General features: G+C 37.3%; 1 protein-coding gene across 3 annotated transcripts in view; it reads left to right on the top strand.

The window, feature by feature from the left end:
- Positions 1-6717: 6717 nt before the first annotated feature.
- Positions 6718-19052, top strand: part of NUDT9 (nudix hydrolase 9) — a 41328-nt gene continuing 28993 nt past the window's right edge. Inside the window, exons 1-3 of one of the 3 annotated variants that reach the window (XM_036026777.1) lie at positions 6719-6856; positions 16207-16446; positions 18945-19040. In XM_036026777.1, coding sequence (XP_035882670.1) covers positions 16250-16446; positions 18945-19040 — 293 coding nt within the window. In that variant the 5' untranslated portion in view covers positions 6719-6856; positions 16207-16249. Of the gene's footprint in view, positions 7130-16206; positions 16447-18944; positions 19041-19052 lie in introns of all 3 variants that reach the window. The other 2 variants (XM_028507037.2, XM_028507038.2) reach the window with 2 other exon arrangements.

The raw sequence follows: 19052 nt of genomic DNA, 5'->3' as shown, positions 1-19052 counted from the left end.
TAGGGAAACCTGGGCAGGTAGTTCTATATTGCTTTGAATAGCCCTGTATCTGTACTAGCAGATCCCCTAAGGAAGAGAGGGGGTTGAGAAGAGAGAACTTGATTTACTGAGCACTTATATGTGCCAAGTATCCTGCAAAATGGATTGCATAAAGGTTTTTATCTTTTTCTCCACTTTTTTGCCTGACTCCTTTTTTTCCTTCAGATGTCATCTCTAGTATTACTTCTTAAGTGGAGTTTTCCCAAACTTGAAAAAATCTTCCTATCATAATTCTCAGAGCTCCAGGAACCTCCCTCCATAACATTGATCTCAGCTGTAACTTGACCTTTATTTGTGTGGTTATTTCTAATGTCCATCTCCCCAAGTAGCCTGTAGATTCATGAAGGCGGTGCTCTTGATTGGTTTTGCTCATCATTGTACTACAGTAGCTACCACAGTGCTTACACACATCAGTGTTTAATAAATATTTACTGAATGAATGCATGGTTAAGAATTTGAGATTATGGTCAGACAGACATAAAGCTGAGTACTGCTGTAGTAGGCTGAGTAATGACCCCACAGAAAATCAGGCCCTAAACCCTGCGACCTGTAAATGTTGCCTAATGAGGGAAAGGGGCCTTTGTAGGTGGTACTAAGGATCCTGAGATGGTGAGATTATCTATACTGGTGTCACTAAATGAAATCACAAGTGTCCTTATAAAAGAGAGTCAGTGAGAGAGTTGACTCAAATAGAAAAGGGGAAGGCAGTGTGACCTTTCAGAGTGCTGCCAAGAACTGTGGCCACCGTGAGCCAACAGCCTCCGGAACCTGGAAGAGGCAAAAAAGGGATGGTTCCCAAGAACCTTTAGAAGGAGCACAGTCCTGACGACAACTTGATTTGGCAAGAGAAACTGAATTACAATTCTGGTCTCTGGAACTGTGAGAGAATAAATTTCTATTGTTTTACACTACTAAGTTTGCATTAAGTTGTTTCAGCAGCCCTGGGAAATGCATACACCTGACTTTACAAATTATTAGGTAGGCTGTGTGATCTTGGGCAAGTTATTTAATTTTCTGGAGTCTGTCTCCTCATCTCTAAAGTAGGGACAATACATAAGCCTGCTTGGTGTCAGGAGCCGACAAACAGCTGACCTTTGACACAGTTGGGTTGGGTGAGACGCATCTGCACAGCAGAGGCGACTGTGGTTGGATCTCCTGTCTATCTCTTCCCGTATGCCTGTCCCTATTAGCATCAGGTAGTGGGATTTTTGGACACCTGTGCTTTATAACAAAAAACTCTGCACAATTCCTCTGATTCTGCATGAAATGACTTGTTGACCACAGAATAGAGACCCCTAGCAACCCTAATGTTGCCTGTTTCCCTCACCTGTAAAATTAAGGATAGAATTAAACTATGGGCAGACTAGCTGCCAGAATGCTGGAGGAGGCCGTTGCTAGGAATGTGTAGGGAGTCACCATTCAAAAGCTCAAGATTTATTAGAACCACTGCCTTTCCCATGCCCTAGGCAGGAGCAGTTATTGATGGGACCAGGTAAATAGAAGAGAAAGGAGTTTTAATTTAAATATAATAATCTTAGTACATGGAAACATAATATGCCCCCCTCCCCAGATATGTAGTTAATAGATTTGGGTAAAAAGTCATTTATCTAATTTAGACAACCTAATTTCTATAAACAATAACTAATTTTTAAATCACTCCTTGTACCCCTTTGATTTAGACCAATCTAAAGAAATTTAATAGATATTTAATTATAATCAGCATTTGAAAGTTTGTGCTCATATAGCTTCATTGGCTAACTGATTAATGACCCTCTTGGTCAAAATAACCTTTGTTTAATATGGCTGATCTGTGGGACTTCCTGTACTTTTTGGCTATTTCTTTGTTTAACATGATTGATCTGTAAAACCTTCTGTGTTTTTAGAAATTATTTCTGTGGTAACCGTTTCTGTTTTAATAATCACACTATGCATTGACTGTTGTATAACCTCCCCTATAAAAATAAAGATTGATTTTTCTCGGTGAGTCACTCAGGTCTAGAGAGCCTGGCTGTCCTCCGGCACCTCACCCGGTGTCTCGTTTCGCCCGAGCCTTTCCTCCTTTGGGGACCCTAAGACCCACTGAGGATGGACCCCAGCAGCTTGGGGTTATTGTTAGGATTAAATGTGGTGGTAATATGTGTAATGTGCATAGCAAATAGTAGGTCCCATGTTTTAAATGCTTGAAAAGAATAGTTGTTACAATTTTGTAAGACATTAACAAAAGTTATCTTCTTTAATTCTCATAGCTCTTATGATGTTGAGTACCATATCCCCTCACTTTACAGGTGAAGGAATAGGCTTAGGGAAGTTAAATAATTTGGCCAAATTACATGGTCAAAATAAAAATATTGAGAATAATACTTTTCAAATATTTTTCAATGTGTTTTTTTTACATTCTGTTTATCTTAATGCCCTGGGACACCCCAACCATTGACATAATGGTTTCAGTGTTTCAGGGGGAAGAACAGATATGAATTAGAACAAAGAAGTGACTGTCAGATGGGAATTCTGAGTCTCTAGTACAGGATTAATTTTGAAAGCCAGGCTTTGTCATGTGAAACAGGGTTTTAAAATGTCCTTCAACATGCATTAGCTTATTAAGAAACACAGCTGGTGGGTATGTAGTCCCCCATGATTGAAAGAACAAAAAAGATGTAAACAAAATCTTTGAGTAAAGGAACAGAAAGAAGGAAGCTGGTTACTTTTGATCCAAAGGATTATGGGAAAGAGCAGAGATGACAGTAGTGGAGGGGAGTGTTCAGAATCTACAACAGTTAACCAGACTTTCCATTCTAACCCCGGCCCCATTGTTGTTGTTTATCCAGTTCTAACTTTTAGATTATCTACCTCTCTACATTGTGAGGAATGAAGTTTGGTGGGCTATTAATGGCTTTTCTTTGCACTTGTGATAAACTCCTAATTCCTTACCATGGCCTAGAAAACCTTTAATGATTTGGCTCTTGTGCAGAGATTTTTGTGTAAAATAAACCCAACCACAGTCTCTTAGCCAGACGGGCTTATTTTCTCAGTCCAGAAGCAGGCTATCAGGACTGGTACCAGTACTTGAGCACCTCATAAAAGACCCAGGCTTCCTCCTGCACTCTATTCTGCCATCCAGAAGTGTGGCTTTTGTCTTTGTGGTCTCAATATGGCTGGTCCTTCTCTAGAAATTGTGCCCTCATTTCAAGCAGAAATAAAGGAGGGAGGGGAAATGGCAAAGGATTAATAGTTCCTGCCAAATAAGCCAGTCTCTTTTCACCAGAAAAATAATAGCCTTCCTAGAGACCCACACAAGTATGCTTTTACTTTCATCTTAGGATGACCAGGGAGGGTCAAATGGCCCCTTTAGCTTTAGGGAGCACAGGGAGATAAATTTTTAACTGGACACGTTTCTACATATGACATGGAAGAAGGGAGAATGGGTAAATTGGTATTGGGAATCAGTGAGTTGTGTCCATCGTGCTTCATAGCAGATCAGGGTTCCCCCAGTTTCTACAATACTGTACTTTAAGCACATTGACCTTTCTCTTCCTGGACTGTGGCCAAGCTCTTTCCTGCCTCAGAGATTTTGCACGTATAGTCCCCTCAGCCTGGAATGCTCTTTCCCCAGCTTTCTGATGGCTGGCAGCTTCATGACTTTAGGTATCTCTCAAATGTGACCTCCCCAGAAAATCCTTCTTTGACACTCTTCCCCTATAATCCAAAGTAGTCACTCCTCCTTCAGTTATTCTTTTCCACCAAAAGTTGTCTATTTCCTTCATAGCACTTCTCCTAATCTGCAGTTCCTAGTATACTTTTTTATAGTTGATGTCCCTCCCCTAGAAAATGAGCTTCATGAGAGCAGGACCTTGTTCATCTTGTTCACAACTCTGTTCCTGACACTTAGGATGGTACTTGGTAAATAGTAAGTAATCAGTGAATATTTGTTGTATAAGGAAATAAGTGAGAAGAGGGGGAAATGGTTGGAATTCGTAGATACTATTCTTTTTACCAAAGCTATTAATTCCAGTAATCCCATACACTGCTTTTCTACTTAAAAATATTTCTCAGCATCTTTTGCTCATCTCACCAACTATTTTAAAATGCCCTTAAAATTACACGTGGCTTCTACATAAAAAATGACAGCTTTCACTGAAGTTCTCATGACACCCACTTAATTTGGGATGTAAATGGACAGCTATAGGAAACAGTAAATATCCGAGATGGCATTTCGGTTCTGCCCACAAGTCGGCTGCAGCACGTGCTCTTCAATTCTAGCTGACCTGGGAGTACAGTTCCTCAGGGGAGGAATCCGGGAGACCCAGTTGTCTGCACTGGTGTAATCCCAAAGCCATGGAATTGGTTTTCTTTGCATAGTTGTGGATCCTTAAGCTAAGTGCACTCCAACAGGGCTGCCTTAAAGAATGCAGAATTAGAACATGTGGGCTTGAAGAACTTCCCATGAAAACTTCCTGTTTCTCTCATTCTTTGATCGGAAGTTTTGTGACTCACTGCCTTATTCCTCTCCTCTCTAATGACTAATTTATGAGCAGACTTTAGAAAAAGCCAATTTTTTTTTAACAGAACCTGCTTTTGAGAACAAAATTTATCTGACCAGGGGAAGCCAAACCCAGATTTTTTTTTAAAGCAAGCACATTTTAATAATGGCACTTCACCATCCAAAAGAATCGTTAAAGCTGGATGTTAGGTAAAGCTGTAGACACATTTTATTCAGTAACACTACTGCATGAACTGAAGCAGAAGGCTGGAGACTTTTTTAAAAGAGAGGACTGTGCTAAAGAAAAGGCACTGAGGGGCATTAAGAGGGTGAGTGGGTGACCCATGTGACTAGGCCATCTGGGTTTTTAATCGGAGCTCATTAGATGTCAATGTAAGAAAAGTCCAAACCTGTAAGAATTTTTATGAGTTTGTTTGAGTCAAACTGATGATAATTGCCAGGAAACAAAATCTCAACAGATTGAGAAAATGCTCCAGAAAATGGCGGTTTTATCATTTATTTTATTAATTAGCATCAAAGAAGGAGGTGTGTTACATGAAATCCATTGGTGATAGAGTAGGGAGGCTGGAGAAAGCAAAGTAGGGAAATCTCTGGGATTGGATAAAAAGTAAAATGATAGACACACACTTCTTTCACAGTTACGGGCATAAGATAGTTAACAGCCAACAATTAGCATGATAACAATGAGGAAATTTGCGGCCTTTGGTGTGGTGGTTATGTTTTGAGGGGTCAGAATAAAGGCAGTTACTTTGATATTCCAAAGGTATGTTATCAGGCTCAATTATGGTGAAGACAGACCTTTGTCAGAGAAGATTCTAGCCTAGGACATGACTACCTGCCACAAAAGTTTAGTTAGAAAGTTTTAATTTTAGACCATCCTATGTGTTTACTTTGGTCTGTGAGTTTATCAGGCTGCCAGGCAGGCCTCCCCTTCAGCTTGTCAGGTTTAGTCCATGGCCCCTTTTCATTTACATGGAGGAGAAAGAAATTTTTATCTTTTAAAAAAATCAGTCTTGAGAGGGAGAAACAAAGACACTAATCCTTGTATATGCCCCAATGGGGACAGGACCTGCGACCTTGGAGTATCTGGACAAGGCTCTAACCAACTGAGCTACCTGGCCAAGGAACAAATTTCTGTTTATGGCAGGAGGCAGTAGTGCAAGTTGAAGAAAGGAACCCACTGAAGTTAGGCCCTTATGCTGCCACAGGGACTGGGAGCTAGCACACAGGATATACCCCTGAATATCTGTATTTCAAAGAAAAGGGCTTTAAAGTCTTTGAGAAAACAGTTCTGGTTGGTATCACCAAGGGCAGAGAAAGGATTTGTAATTGGAAGCATTCTAAGGCTTATCTGCCTATCACCAGATTTTGCTTGCAATAGACAATAAATTCTCCTGGCAGTGTTGAGCTTTTCCATGCTAGCACTATAAGCGGGGGTGGGAGAGGTGGGGCCTTTGGGATCATCCTAGGGATAAGATCTTAAGCAGCTAGAAGCCTTGGTAGTTGGTCAAGTCTCCTGGTGCAGTAGTTCAGATGGGGTCTTTGTATGACCACAGTTCTGCAATCTTCAGAACTATACTCCTTAACATTTGATTAACCTTTTAAAATGGTGAAAGTTTCATCACATCTGTGTCTATACCACACCACCGTTACATCGCATTACGTACTTAAAAGCTAAATACTTGCCATGATAATAATATAAATATTATGTTTTGGGCAGTTTGGATTTCCAAATTCAGTTCAGCAAATTTTTGTCTTAAGTTCTCTGGGTGTCGCCCCTTTGTTCCTGCTCCAGGTTGCGTGTCTAATTCACAGCTGGTAGACCAGGCAAAGCCTCGCGAAATGTTGCGGCTGCAGCAAACAAGTTGGTAACAAAAGGAAGAGAAAACCTCAGCTACGCTCATTGATTGTGCCTCTTGTCTACCTCCTTTTTCTGTAACCTTTCACTCAGCTATGACCAGGACACGCGGGGTTGAGCACATCAGCTCTTTGTAACCTTTCCTAAAACAGGGTAACAATCTCCTACACACCTCCCTTTCTTTCTCTTCCTACTTCCCGCTCCTTGCCTACTTGCTCTCTCATTATTGCCCTTCAATTCGCCCCCAAAACGCCTGCGCAGACTGGGAGGTCGAAGAACGCACGCGCTACGGCCTTTGCTTTGCGGCTACGCCGTAAAGCACCGTCGCTACCTCGGAGGTCTTCGGCCAGTGCCGCTGTTCCCACGGAAGCTGGGGCCGGGAACTTCGAGGGCCGTGGCTGATTCGGCTGTATTCACCGCACTGGGGAAGGCTCTGGAGTGTTATTTTGGGAGCAGTCCCAGTCGGTGTGTTTATGAGATTAGACCCGGCTACACCCTCTTGGGAATGGGAGGGTGGCCGGGTCCTAGTGCTCGCTAGATCTCCGGGGCCAGGGGCTGAGGGGCGGGCGGAGGCGGCGGCTCAAGCTAAGAGCGACTTCGCTGCGCGAAGCCGTCCGCGGGGCGCTGATGGCCGGGCGCATCCTGGGAAAGACTTTAGCCACCGTGTCTCTCTCTGTGGCCTTGGCCTATGTGACTGTCAAGTCCTCGGGCTTTCGCAGCATCCCGGAGTGCAGGTATTTCCCCTCCCAGTGCTGGCTCCTTATTCCTTATGTTGCGGGTGGGAACCAGCTTCCGGTCCGGCGGATTCTGGAGGCTTTGCTTGCGTCTCGGATGTTTATATCCATAAATGTACACGCTTTTAAAAAGGCTCGGAATGTTTTTATCTCCCCTTTGAAGAAAACCAGTGATAGTGACCTTTTTAATCTCTCATATTGACATTTGCCATCCTCCATAAGTCACAACATTATTGTCTCCAGAGAGTTTAAGTAGCACTTAATTGGGTGTGGTGTTGTCCCATGCCATTTCTTATGGTAAATACTTAAATCATTGTTAAAATTAATACATGTACATAATTTTAAGATGTGTACAGTGTAAATGGTGTAAAATGAAAAGTGTAAGTTGTCATTCTTCCTCTGAACCTCAGTGTGGATAATGTACGTGTTATCAACCTCTTTTTCTTGATTGTCAATTCTGGATACGTTTAGGGACTACGGTAATTTTATCTCACACCGCCTCCTACTTTTATTTTCCCCTTTTTAGGTTTTTATTCTCTGAGTCCACTGTTCAGGAAACACGATGGCGACTGAATTACTCATTCAAACTTAAGGCCTGTGGCATTCTGTTAGTCACCTTTTCTATGGAATTGTAAATTTTGACAAGAACCTTTTCTTTCTCTAATTGCTCTCTTTAATAGCAGCCTTTCCTTATTTCATGGACATAGCAGGCCTTTTGAATCTATAAACATGATCATGTAATAAAAAAATTACCTTCTATTTCCCGAATTATCTGTCTCTTTTGGGTCAGTGGTTTTGTTATTTTTTGGCCTTTTTCCTTAGTTTTTTTCTCAAACATCTGGTGGACACCGATTATCCGTGTATATTTTTATTGTAGATAATAAGCATTGTTTTCTCTAAATGGGAGGATTGATTGAATATTGACACCATATACCAGAGCACCTAGACTGAAAGTTTTCCGTTGAGTGTGCGTGAACAGGTGGACAGGCTGGGACCCCTTTTCCTCAGACTTTACACTAGCGGAGCACCTTCTTTATTGAGCATAGCTGCCTTAATTTTATTTCCCTCAGTGTGAATTGTAGAGATATTAAGCATAAGTTTCTACTCTGTTCTCTAACAGCAGTATTCACAATAGAAAATGTAGTTCTTGATTTTCTTTAACCTTTGGCTTTATCCTGAGGGCAGACAAAACTTCCTAACTTTTTGTTTGTAGGGTAGAGAGCAAGGAGGACTAATTTCCATGGTTACTGTCCTACTGTCCACTTAGGACATTTGGGCCCACTTATTTCAAGCTTGAAACCTCTCAGGGTCTTCTTGTAGGAATGGCATCTCTTCTTTACCCTTTCGTGCACATTATCAAATATAACTTACTCTACTTTGGTTTGTAGTTCAGTATGTTTCCACCTACTTTCTACCTTTCTGAAATTGGTTTAAGTCTCTCAATCACTGGCGGTGTTTTATTCTCTCACTTGCTGTGGATGTTGTTAACCTTTATATATCTATCTATCCAGTGGGATTTGGGGAGGGCAGAAATAAACATCTGTGCTCTCTGAAAGTCACTAATGCTTTTTGATAGATGCCAGTAGAACAATGTAAAATTGCTTGGCAGTTATTCTTCATTTTTATAATGCTGGGAACTCTAGGTGAAGCAGGTTATATCTAAAACTAGTGACGGCTTACTGGCTTAGAAGAAAAGGCCAAAGTTAAGCAAATAAGTATGTATTGAGTAACTGGTGCATTATATTGCAAGGTGTTCTGGAAGAGGCAAAATAAATTTATTATCAAGAATTTTCCTGTTCTTTAATAATTTGGGTAAATCCAGAAAGTGATGGTTTTGCAGTTGGTTTTTGTAATTTGACTAGAAAGTTGCAAATGCCTATTTTCTAGAAGAAAAAATGATAGTACGTAAAGATATAGTGAATGCTTCCGAATTTTCCATCAGGATCTATCAGCAATATGTGGAGAATGGTGTTTATTTTATTCCTGTGAACACATGAATACATGTGTGAGCCAAAAATGAGATTGAGATAGTATAGCATAATTTTAAGATACTGGAATTTGGACCCAGCTTGCCTGGGATTGGATCCTGATTCTGCTATCAGTTTTGCAACCTTGATAAACTTAATTAACCTCTCTGGGCCTTAGTGATCTTATTTCTAAAATAAGGACAGTAGTACCTAATGTTAGAGTTGTGAGGATCAAAGGAGCTAATTTTAATGTAACATAAGAACAGTGTCTTGCACATAGCATGTACTACACACATTTAGTCATCAGTATCATTGTACATTTGCTTTATCTCAAAGCAAAAACCAGTTCCTAAAACCGTCAAACTTGAGGAAATGCAATACTGATTTGTACCACATCAGCATTGCATTTCCTCAAGTTTGACGGTTTTAGGAACTGGTTTTTGCTTTGTAATATGAACTTTATCAGCTACTAAATTCCCATTGGCATGATCAAATATGTTTATTTGTGCCGATTCAGTAATCCAATAAAGGAACGTAGGCTGTATATGTGTGTATTATATGTATTCTTGTTCTGATCCCTTTCAGTGTATCACATTTAAGCAGCAGATAAAAACAGCAGATATAACAACTTCTTAATGTGGTAAGATACATATTTTTTGAATTTTGCTCTTTTTTTGGTAAAATTAATTTTTTTTGAAAAGTAAACTATCAGGTGTGTAAGTTTATCTTGTCAGAGTGGGTAGCAGATTTGTGGAATTTCACATGCTTATTGCTAAACTACACGGAACAGAGGCTCATTCTTAAAAAAACATTTTTGGTACTTGGTTAGGATAGAGTGGAACAAGATCAGTGTTTCCTGTTGGGCATATTCATAATACCCTTGACTTTTTTCTTACCCAATTCCTAAACCATGAAAAATAACTCTAATTTTAAAATAGAATTCAGTTAGAGACTGAGTCTCCATATTTAAAATTTTGCTTTTCTGAACGTACATACCTGAAATCTATTTGCACATATACATTGCATTTATGTTCATTTTTATTGAGTATGGGTTTAGAATGCATGATGAAGAACTTATTTTGAGTGTTCATTATTTTAATTTCCAAAGCTAGGGCAACTTAGGCAAGCAAAAATCATCATAATGTGAAAACAGTGACTCTACTACTTTTAATAAAATTAGTCACATGTCATATACCATTCTCCTACCTTATACTTTGAAGAGCCCCTCTGTGGTTATTAACTTTTTTTTTTAATCTGTCAGGCTTTTCCTGATTATTGGGTGTTTGATAATACCTTACAGATGTAAATTGAGTGCCAAATGAAATAGTGGTTGTTTCAAAGTCTTTAAGTAGGATGAGAGGGAACAGCTTGAATTCCACATAAAGGTATTGAAAAACAAGAATAGGAAAGAATTAAGCCAGTTAAGAATTAGAAAAGACAGTTTGGCAGTTTCTCATAAGACTTACCATAATGATCCAGCAGTCTCCCTCTTTGGTATTTACCCAAAGAACTGAAAACTTAATGTCCACACAGAAATCTGCACACTGATGTTTATACCTGCTTTATTCATAGTTGCTAGAACTTGGAAGCAACCAAGATGTTCTTCAGTATATGTGTGGATAAATAAACTGGTATACCTGGAATATTGTTCAGCTCTAAAAAAAGAGGTATTAAGGCATGAAAAGACATGGAGGAAGCTTAGGTGCATATTACTAAATGAAAGTAACCAATCTGTAAAGGCTACATACTTATGATATCAACCATATGACATTCTGGAAAAGGCAGAATAAAGGCAATAAAAATATTCCTGGCTTCCAGGGGTTGGGAGGGCAGATCGGAATGAACTGGTGGAGCTCAGAGAATTTTTTAGGGCAGTGAAACTATGTATGATACTCTAATTAATGGCTGATACATACCCGATGTATAACACCCAGAGTAAATCTTAATGTTTACTATGGACTGTGCATGATAATGATGTGTTAATGTAGGTACATCTATTGAAACAAACATACCCCTCTGGTAGGGCATGTTGATAGTGGAGGAGGTGCTGTGTGTATTAGGGTAGGTGTTAGGGGTATATAGGAACTCTGTACTTTCCATTCAATTTGGCTGTGAACTTATATCTGTTCTAAAAAAATAGTCTTATATCTGCTCTAAAAAATAAAATCTATTTTAAAAAAAAGTACAGGTGAACCTTGGCTGCTTTTTTCAATTCACAGAGACAGGCACATGGAAAATAATAAACTATTGCTGTTGTTAAAAAAAAAGTTGACAAGGCCAAGAAAGGATAGTGTTTCAAGAATGAATGATTTGAGTGTCAAAAGATTAAGAGAGGTCTTGGAAAGATTTTGATGAAGACTTCTAATATTTTTGCCCAAATCATCCCCTATGATCTGTGAAGGGAAAAAGAAAAGTGAAGGTAGCTGGATTATGCACTTAATACAACTTTGTTGAAAACAAAATAATATTTGAGTAATTCTTTGTTCTAAGACAGTATGTGTGTGTGCATGTGTATAGTTGGTTATAACCTAGCTTATTTAACTAGTGTAACATTTATTTTTGTAATTTTAAATGTCATTTTATAAAGATTAGTTCTTTAACATTACAGACTCCTTTCCACTAATTAAAATGGAATTTTGGTCTTTACTTCACATGGCTTTTTTCTGTTACTTTGGGGGAAGGACCTCCTGTATCTATGATTTGCCAGGTATTATTATGCCAGACATAGCATATTATGTTATGTTGAACTACAATCGATACACTCCCTGTTCTGTTTGCTTAAAATCAGATGGTACCCTAATAAATGTAAAATCACAATTGTGGTAATTCCATGAAAAGTATAATAGAGCTCTGATAGCATATAGCACTTATGGGGGCACTTATTTCTCCTAGGGAGTTAGGGAGGAAGACTATCCTGAGAAAGTGAACTTTGAACTGATATGAAGGATGAGTGTAGGTGAGCTAGGTGGAGGAGGAAGTAAATAGGATGTAGGCAAAAAGAAAAGCATGTGGCTTCCCATGTTGGGAGGGAACATGGGAGTTTTTATGCACAGACAGGTTATTATGGCAAAACTACAAAGTGGTAAGAAGTATGATAGGGAGTTCTTATAGGTCAGGTTAAGAATTTTGATATTTTTTAAAGGAAATTTCTTCATGCAAATACAATTACATAAATTGACCAAATATATAAATATGATCATTCATACCTCCTTTTATTTGGTGTATGTAAGCATTTTTCTTTTTTTGCTTGCTTCCTTCTCTTCTTTTATCTGTTTCTTATCCCTTCTTCCAACCCTTTTCTCTCTCCTCCCTTTTTCTGCCATACCCCTTTCCCACCTCACTTTTGGCTTCCCTCTTCCCACTTTCTTTTCCCTCAACTTCCTTTTTCCACCTCCTTGCCTTTCTCCTCCCACTTTCTTTTCCCTCCCCCTTCTCCTTTTCCTTCTCATTCCCTTTTTCCTCACCTCTTCCCTTTTTCTTCTCTCATCTGCACTATATTCTCTAATCCATGTTTAGAACCTGATGATATAGATCGTTCTGAATTTTCCTCATGCTCATATAATAAATAGTATAGACATTTGTAGTAGGCTGAACAATGGCCTACTTTTTAGATGCCCACATTTTAATTCCTGAAACCTGTGCATATATTGCTGTACATGGCAAAAGACACTTGACAGATGTGATTATGATTAAGGATTTTGAGAAGAGGAAGGTATCCTGGATTTTTTAGGTCAGCCCAATTTAATCACAAGTCCTTAAAAATGGAGAAATGTTCCTAGCTATGGTCAGAGAGGGCTGTAACTACTGAAAAAGGGTGAGAGAAATTTGGTTGTTGCTGGCTTTGAGGATGAAGGCAGAGGAACATGAGGCACAGAATGGGGGTGGCCTCCAAAAGCTTCGAAAGGCATAGAAATGAATTCTCTAGAACCTTGGAAAGAATGCTGTCCCGTCAATATGGCATGTTGGTTTTAACCCAGTGGGACCTGTATCTGACTCCTAACCTACAGAATTATGGTAAATTTGTATTGCATTTTTATTGAGGTATAATGGACATTTATATTACTTTTAGGTATACAGCATGATTCAATATTTGTATATATTGCAAAATGATCATCACAAGTCTAGTTAACATCTGTCACCAAAGAGTTACAGAATTTTTTTTCTTGTGATAGGAACTTTTGAGAGTTACTCTATTCGCAACTTTCAAATATGCAATACAGTATTATTCACTATGGTGGCCAAGCTGTACATTATATCCCCAGGACTTACTTTATAGCTGAAAGTTTATACCTTATGACTCCTTTTACTCATTTTGCAGCCCCCCCACCCCCACCTTCAGTCTCACCTCTGGCAACTACCAATCTGTTCTCTATATGAGCTTGGGGTTTTTTCTTTGTTTTTTTTTTTTTTTTTTTTTAGATTTCACATATAAGTCAGATCACATAGTTTTTATCCTTCTCTGTCTGACTTATTTTAGCATAATGCCCTTAAAGTTTATCCATGTTATGGCAAATGGCAAGATTTCATTTTTGATGGCTGAATCATATTCCGTTGTGTATGGAATATTTTCTTTTTGCATTTATCCATTGATAGATACTTAGGTTGTTTCTATATCTTGGCTATTGTAAATAACACTGCAGGGAACATGGGATTGGGTATACCTTTTCAAATCAGTGTAAATACCTAGACATGAAATTGCTGGATCATATGGTAGTTCTATTTTCAATTTTTTGAGGAACCTCCATAGTGTTTTCCATAGCTTCTGCTCCAATTTACATTTCCACTAACAATATACAAGGATTCCCTTTTCTCCATATCCTTGCCAACACTTGTTATTTCTTGTGTTTTGATAACAGCCATTCTGACAGGTGTGAGGTGATACCTTTCTTCATTTTGATTTGCATTTCTCTAATTGGTGATGTTGAGTATCTTTCATGTATGTGTTGTCCATCTGTAGGTCTTCTTTGGAAAAATGTCATGAAATTTTCCTTGTATGTTTTCTTCTAGGAGTTATATTTTCAGGTCTCATGTTTGGATTTTTGATCCATTTTGAGTTAATGTTTGTATATGCTGTCAAGTAAGGGTCTGTCTTCAACCATTTGCTTGTGGATACCTAACTTTCTCAGCACCCTTTGTTGAGAAGACTGTCTTTCCCCATTGAATGATACTGGCATCACTGTCGAAAAGCATATGACCATATATGTTAAAATTTGTGCCTGGGCTTTCTGTTCTATTCCATTGGTCCATATATCTGTCTGTATTCTGGTACTACAATGTTCTCATTCCTGTAGCTTTGTAGTAAGTTTTAAATCAAGAATTGAGAGACCTCCAACTTTGTTTTCCTTTTTCAAGATTGTTTGAGCTATTTAGGGTCCCTTGTTCCTGATCTTAGAGGAAAAGCACAGTCTTTCATCATCAGACCAAAAAGCTGTGGACTTTTTGTATATGAGCCTTTATTATATTGAGATAGTTTCCTTTTTTTCTTAGGTTGTTGAATGTGCTTATCATGAAAAGGTGTTGAAATTTGATCAAGACTTTCTGCATCAATTCAGATGATCATTTTTTTCTTCATTCTGTTTAAGTGGTGTATTAAACTGATTGTTTTTTGTATGTTAAACTACCTTTGCACTCCAGGAATAAATCCCATTTAGTCATGGTATATAATACTTTTAATATAATGTTGAATTCACTTTGGTACTACTTTGCTGAGGATTTTTGCAGTTGATATGCATCTGGGGATATTAGACTGTAATATTCTGGTTGTGTCTCTGTCTAGTTTTGATATCAAGTTAATAATGCTGGCTGCACAGAAAGAACTTGGAAATACTTCCTCCTCTTCATTATGCAGAAAAGTTTGAGGAATGTTGATTCTCCTTTAAACATTTAATAGAATTTCCCAGTGAAACCATGTGGTCCTAAGCTTTTCTTTGTTGGAAGGAAATAAATAAGGTTTTTGTATCATTTTAAAAAATTATTTATAGAACCTTACTCAAATTTCACCACTTGTCCTGAAATTTTATTTTCCTTTATGGTTCAGGAACTGATCCAGGATCACTGATTGCATTTAGTGATATTTTCATATCTCTTTAGTCTTCATTTATATGTAAGAGCTCATCTAACTTCATCTTTCATGACCTTGCTAATTTAGAGTGAAGATTTTTATTCTATAAGATGTCCTTTACCTGGGTATGTTCTGTAGTTTCTTATGTCTAGACTCCAGTCAAATACTCTTGTAAGGAATATGTCAGAAGTGATCACCGTGTACTTCTCAATGTGTGGTATCAGGAGGCACATGATGTTGACTTCATTGTCCCATCAAGTTGCTGTTTGTCCCATTGACTGTTTGTCTCAAGAGGGGCAAGTTGGTGTTGAGAGAGCAGGGGCAGGGAACGGTCATCAGTTTGCCCTGTTCTAGGAATTCCCTTTTCTACTTTAGACGTCCTAATTTAGGGTCATTGGGAATTTTAGTCTTTATTTTAAGAGTAATGGAAAAGAGGAGACATGAAAAATTTTGTTAATGCTGTGAGATAAGGGTTAAGGCTCAGGGTTGTTTTTCTGTCTGTTACCTAATTATTTCAGATTTATGCATCTTAATTTACTCTAAAGTTTGTATATTTATCACAGCCTGATTTTACATTACTTCATATACAATATAAGACCCTTATAACAGTATATTTCTATTTTCCAGTTATTCTTCCTTTGTGCTATTTTTTCCATACATTTTACACATGTATGTTAGACTATAGAAATGTATTCCTTCATGCAGACTTAAACAGTCTTTTACATTTGTTTTTGTGGTTGAATTTTTATAACAAACTTTCCTTCCCCAGCTTTTGTGCTAATCAAAGTTAAACTACTGTTCTTTTTTCTCCAATAAAATAAATTCATTGTAGGTTCCAATTAATAAGATTTAGCAATATTTTCCAAATTTTCGTATTTGAAAATAATCTTTCACAGATGTTGGGCCTATATGTTAATATGCATCAAATTTGAATTTTCTGAATTTTAAGTCTTTGAAATGGAAAAGTATGTTTTTAGTTCTTGAATTAGGTTTTTTACTCTTTTCTTTTTTGGTACTTATTTAAATATCCTTTTTCATTTGCCTCCCAGAAACTCATTTTCATCTTGTGGATTTCATCTCAATTCCAACATCATGTCTGCTTCTAATGGTGCCAAAGGGAATTCCCACAACAAGGCTAGGACATCGCCTTACCCAGGTTCAAAAGTTCAACGCAGCCAGGTTCCTAATGAGAAAGTAGGCTGGCTTGTTGAGTGGCAAGACTATAATCCTGTGGAATACACTGCACTCTCTGTCTTGGCTGGACCTAGGTGGGCAGATCCTCAGATCAGGTGAGCAAATTAGCTGCCATTAGTTGGGTGTAAGACTTTTACAGAAAATAATGGTAAATTATTTGTAAATTATTATTTTGACACTTGAAATATTTTTATCTAGTGCTTGATTGTGTTGTAACTTAGTTTCCATATTTGCTTAAACTCTTGCCAAAGCTAGACAGTCCATGTTTTTTTTATTCTTTTTGGGGTTTTAGGGTGATTGTTCCAAATGGGTATATTTATTTTGCTATGGAGTTTCTTGTTTTTTTGAAATGACAAATGGTATCTGTCTGGGTTATCAATGGAACATCTTTTGTGGTAGTTTTCCAACATTGCTGGACTTGTATTTGAAGCACTGAAAATATTTTTTAGAAATATTTTTCAAATTACTAAGAACAGGGTGATGAAAAATTAGACCAGTGTGAAAAAATAGAAAAGGGATTGATAAAAGAGAGAAAGAGGAAAACAAAAATATCAAGCAAAAAATGCTTTGACTAAAGTCATTAAAGTGCTACATTGATTTGCACTTTATATTTATATTCCTTTTAAATACAGTGTACTACCCATGAGCTAGGCACTGTACTAAATGTTTTATAAACATTATTTTTTTTTTAAAGGAACAACAGGATATTTTCTTTTTTTTTTTAATTTTTTTTTTCAGATTTTATTTATTTATATTTAGAGAGGGAAGGGAAGGAGAAAGAGAGAGAGAGAAACATCAATGTGCAGTTGCTGGGGGCCATGGCCTGCAACCTAGGCATGTGCCCTGACTGGGAATCGAACCTGTGATACCTGGTTCACAGCCCGCGCTCAATCCACTGAGCTACGCCAGCCAGGGCTATAAACATTATTTTATTATAAGTATTCTGAAAGGCAAACAGGGTTGTTATTTCTACTTTATAGAAAAACAAAACACAAAAAATGGAAGCACTGTAAGTTTGTGCTTTGCATATGGTCACAGAGCTAGTAGATGGTATAACTTGGAGGAACTCATTCTCGCTCCAGAATTTATGATCTTAAATACTCTGCTTTTAAACTGCCTAGTTTTAGAACCATTGTGCAAGTTTCATTTAACTGGATAAATTTACTGTAAATCATATTCCTTTTAAGGCATTATTTAGTCAAAAATTTCACTAGTTGGGTAATTCCAGTATTAGTTCATTAGGTTATTGAACTTTACCATGGACTTATTCCTGTCACTTGCTTTTGACTTACAGTGTCCTTATTTTCTCTAAAGATGTATTTATAACTTAGTGATAGTACTTGGATTATTAATTAATCATGAAGTTAAACTGTGGAGAAATTATTAACTTTAAATGTTCCATTTCCCCCATTTTAGAGGATGTACATATTTATCTAAATATAAATATACATTATACACAATTAAAATCAATGACATTGGCAGGGGTGCTATATAGAGTAAATAGAGGAAGATTAAATATATTTTCTTATTTTTCATTCAATTTTTTAACATTTAAATATGTATCACCATCTAAATCAAGCTTTATTACAACATTAATGCTTTAATTATAGTTATGTTTGTGCTTTTTTATTTTAATGGTGAATTTCTGGATTCCCAAGAGCATTGTAATTCTGGTTTTATGATTTCATAACTTTAATCATTTAATTCTTTTTATTTTTGTGTTAGATGGAAGATTGGTTAGAAGTCTTAAGGGAATGTGTAGATTGTTCAAATTGGAAATTATTCCCAAAACAGAGCACAGATATTTCTATGGTTAATTTCTGGAGTTAAGGCAAGAAAAAAGTGAAACTTATGTCAGAATTATCCATGACCTATCCAGTGCTATATAGCTCTTTATTCACTGACAGTGCAGTTATATCAGTGATTTCATAGTGGTGAGGAAAGTAGTTTATTTATATATTTTAAAAATATTTTTATTGAGGTCTGACAAATACAGAAAAGTGTATATTTCTTAAGTGTGCAGCTATAGTCGAGTAAAATTTTATGTTTTTATAGCTCTGTAACTAATACCCAGATTAAGATCTAGAACATTTTTAGCAAATTATATCTATTTTAATTTACCTTATATTTATTATGAAGTTTGTGGGTTGAATTCACTGTTTTGTGGGTTTACTTTGATAAAAATTATAATCACTATACATTTGAAGAAATTAAAATTACTTTGAGATAGTAGAAACATCAAGATATCAGAAGGAATCTTACTTTTGGGGCCCAAAAATAAGAACTGATGATTGACATAATTTGTCTGCAGACAATTCCTTCTTGCTAATAATAATATAAACTTTTTGTAGTATGTGGGAGGAAGTTCAGTTCTTCTGCCTTTATTTCTTTCTGGAGGGGTTGCGTACCTATCTTTAGCATGTTTTGGTTAACAGACTTTTTTCTCAAACTGTTTTGAAGGAGTGAGATGGATGTGTAAATTAAAACTAAGCCTTAAAATGTTTAGTTTAAGGGGTACAACAGATTGACTGACATTATTAGTTGGTAGTATTGGACCATTATTTCTTATTTTTTATTGGTGTTCTCATTTCAGTGAAAGCACCTTTTCTCCCAAGTTTAATGAAAAAGATGGGCATGTTGAGAGAAAGAGCCAGAATGGCCTGTATGAGATTGAAAATGGAAGACCTAGGTAGGTACTGGG

Source organism: Phyllostomus discolor, chromosome 1 (genome assembly GCF_004126475.2).
Source record: "Phyllostomus discolor isolate MPI-MPIP mPhyDis1 chromosome 1, mPhyDis1.pri.v3, whole genome shotgun sequence".
NCBI classification, from domain to species: Eukaryota; Metazoa; Chordata; class Mammalia; order Chiroptera; family Phyllostomidae; genus Phyllostomus; species Phyllostomus discolor.
The sequence above is the reverse complement of the archived record's forward strand: the minus strand, read 5'-3'. Positions and strand labels throughout refer to the sequence as shown.